Source organism: Centrocercus urophasianus, unplaced genomic scaffold, assembly GCF_019232065.1.
Source record: "Centrocercus urophasianus isolate 14NV4802_14NV808 unplaced genomic scaffold, USGS_Curo_1.0 seq_11, whole genome shotgun sequence".
Classification (NCBI taxonomy): Eukaryota; Metazoa; Chordata; class Aves; order Galliformes; family Phasianidae; genus Centrocercus; species Centrocercus urophasianus.
The window spans coordinates 68,247,476-68,249,419 of NW_024884253.1; the positions used below are offsets into that span (position 1 = coordinate 68,247,476).

The 1,944-nt window shown below is 58.8% G+C and overlaps 1 protein-coding gene across 2 annotated transcripts in view; it reads right to left on the bottom strand.

Annotated features, from left to right (window-relative positions):
- Window positions 1-812, bottom strand: part of LOC122154991 (death associated protein) — a 39,782-nt gene extending 38,970 nt beyond the window's left edge. For both annotated transcript variants that reach the window (XM_042808647.1, XM_042808646.1), the window contains exon 1: window positions 676-812. In XM_042808647.1, the coding sequence (XP_042664581.1) occupies window positions 676-730 (55 nt within the window). In that variant the 5' untranslated portion in view covers window positions 731-812. The remainder of the gene's footprint in view (window positions 1-675) is intronic.
- Window positions 813-1,944: the final 1,132 nt, after the last annotated feature.

Genomic DNA, 1,944 nt, shown 5'->3' on the forward strand with positions numbered 1-1,944 from the left:
CCGGGCAGGCAGGGCACCTCTGTCAGCCCTGGGGCTGCTCTCAGACCTTCTTCACCTTTCAAGGACAACACACACTCACAGATGAGCACCCAGGTCAGAACCCAAAAGCGTCAAAAGCAGCAGCAACCAGGCCTGAAAGCATATGCAAGCAGAAGAGCTTTTTGGGAAAGAATGAATAAGAGGAAGGCATAGGGGAACAGCAGCCTCTGTCGCTGAGGAAGGAAAGCTGCCAGAAAGCCAGCGAACGGCTCGGGGAGGGATGGCAAGCTGCTGTCTGAGACCTGGATAGGGCACACACACGCTTCCACGTCCTAGGGCACAGCAGGGGCCGGAGGCCGGCAAGCTGGCGACCTTCTCCATAGGCAAACACAGAGCGCCAACAGGTTCAGCCTTGAACCTCCTGCTTGCGGACTTCGCTACGCGGCTACGTGGCGCCGGACCCCTTCGCGGCGGGCCGAGCAGCCGCCTCCCTCCCACCCCTGCCGCGGAGAGCCCGCTGGGCCAAGGCACTGGAGAGGCCACCTGTGCCCAGCCCCGGGCGGGTGTTGCCCCTTTGCCGGGCGCAGCGCACCCCTCGGGGCCTCTCCGTTCTTCCACCGCCGCCCCGGCCCTCCCCGAGGCCCGCCCCGAAGGCCATAAGAAAAAGAGCTGAGAGACGGGACCCGGCGGCAGTACCAGCAGGAGGGTGTCCGGCCCGGGTCTCGGCTTTCTCTTTGGGAGGCGAAGACATGTTTACCCTGACAGCGCCCGCACGAGCGCGCCCACACCCCTCTCCCGCAGCCAGCACCGCCTGCCGCCCGCCCTGTCAACGTGGCCGCCCGCCGCCGCCAGGACGCGCCCAGAGAGGGTGGGGGCGGCTGCGGGTCCGCCCCGTCTGCTGTGGCCGCGGGGCGCGGCCCGGAACAGAAGTGGCGCGAAGTCCGGATTTCCACCCGCAGCACGGCGTACAGCCCGGTTTTCAGTTCCGCACCTCGGCGTGCAGCTTGTTGCCAAACCACCGCCGCGCTGAAGTCGGCCCGTTGTTGTTTTGTTTTTTTCTTCTCCCCTAAGCAGTATGAAGGCGTTTTATGCAACTGGTGCCAGCAACAGGCTGCCTTTAAGAATTGTAGTAATCAACTGCATTACCAGCATAGTGCAAACGCTCTGTGCTGGTTTGGCTCTCTTTCATAATCTGAGATAAGGAACAGAAGCACAGAATCATTAAGTTTGGAGAAGACCACTAAGGTCATCCAGGCTATCCATCAACCCACCGCTCATGTGCCTAACCACATCCCTCAGAGCCACATCTACACATATCTTGAACGCCTGCAGGGGGAGTGACTCCACCATCTCCTTGTGCCATTGCCGCACCATGCTATCCGAGATTTTTTTTCCTAATACCCAACTTCAGTCTCCTTTTGCACAACTGAAGGACACTCCGTCTTGTCCTGTCACTGGTTGCCTGGAAAAGAGGCCAACCTTCCCTTCAGGCAGTCGTAGAGAGTGATCAGGTCTCCCCAACCCTCCATCCAGTCTGAACAGTCCCAGCTCCCTCAGCTGCTCCATATAAGACTTGTGCTCCAGACCCCTCACCAGCCTCATTGCCCATCTCTGGATACATTCCAGGGCCTTGATGTCGTGTAGTGAGAGGCCCAAAACTGAACACAGTACTCAACGCGCAGCCTCACCAGTAGGGAGTATAGAGGGATGATAACCTCCCTGGTCCTGCTGACTACACTGTTTCTGATAAAAGCCAGGATGCCATTGGCCTTCTTGGCCACCTGGGTACACTGCTGGCTCATGTTCAGATGGCCATCAACTAACACCCACAAATCCTCTTCCTCTGTGCAGTTTGCCAGCCACTGTGCCCCAAGCCTGTAGAGCTGAATGTGGGTTCCCAGAAACTGAGCTTATGATGGTTGTGGTTAAACCTCCCAAGAGTGCTGTAGCAGTACTCCATCCCAG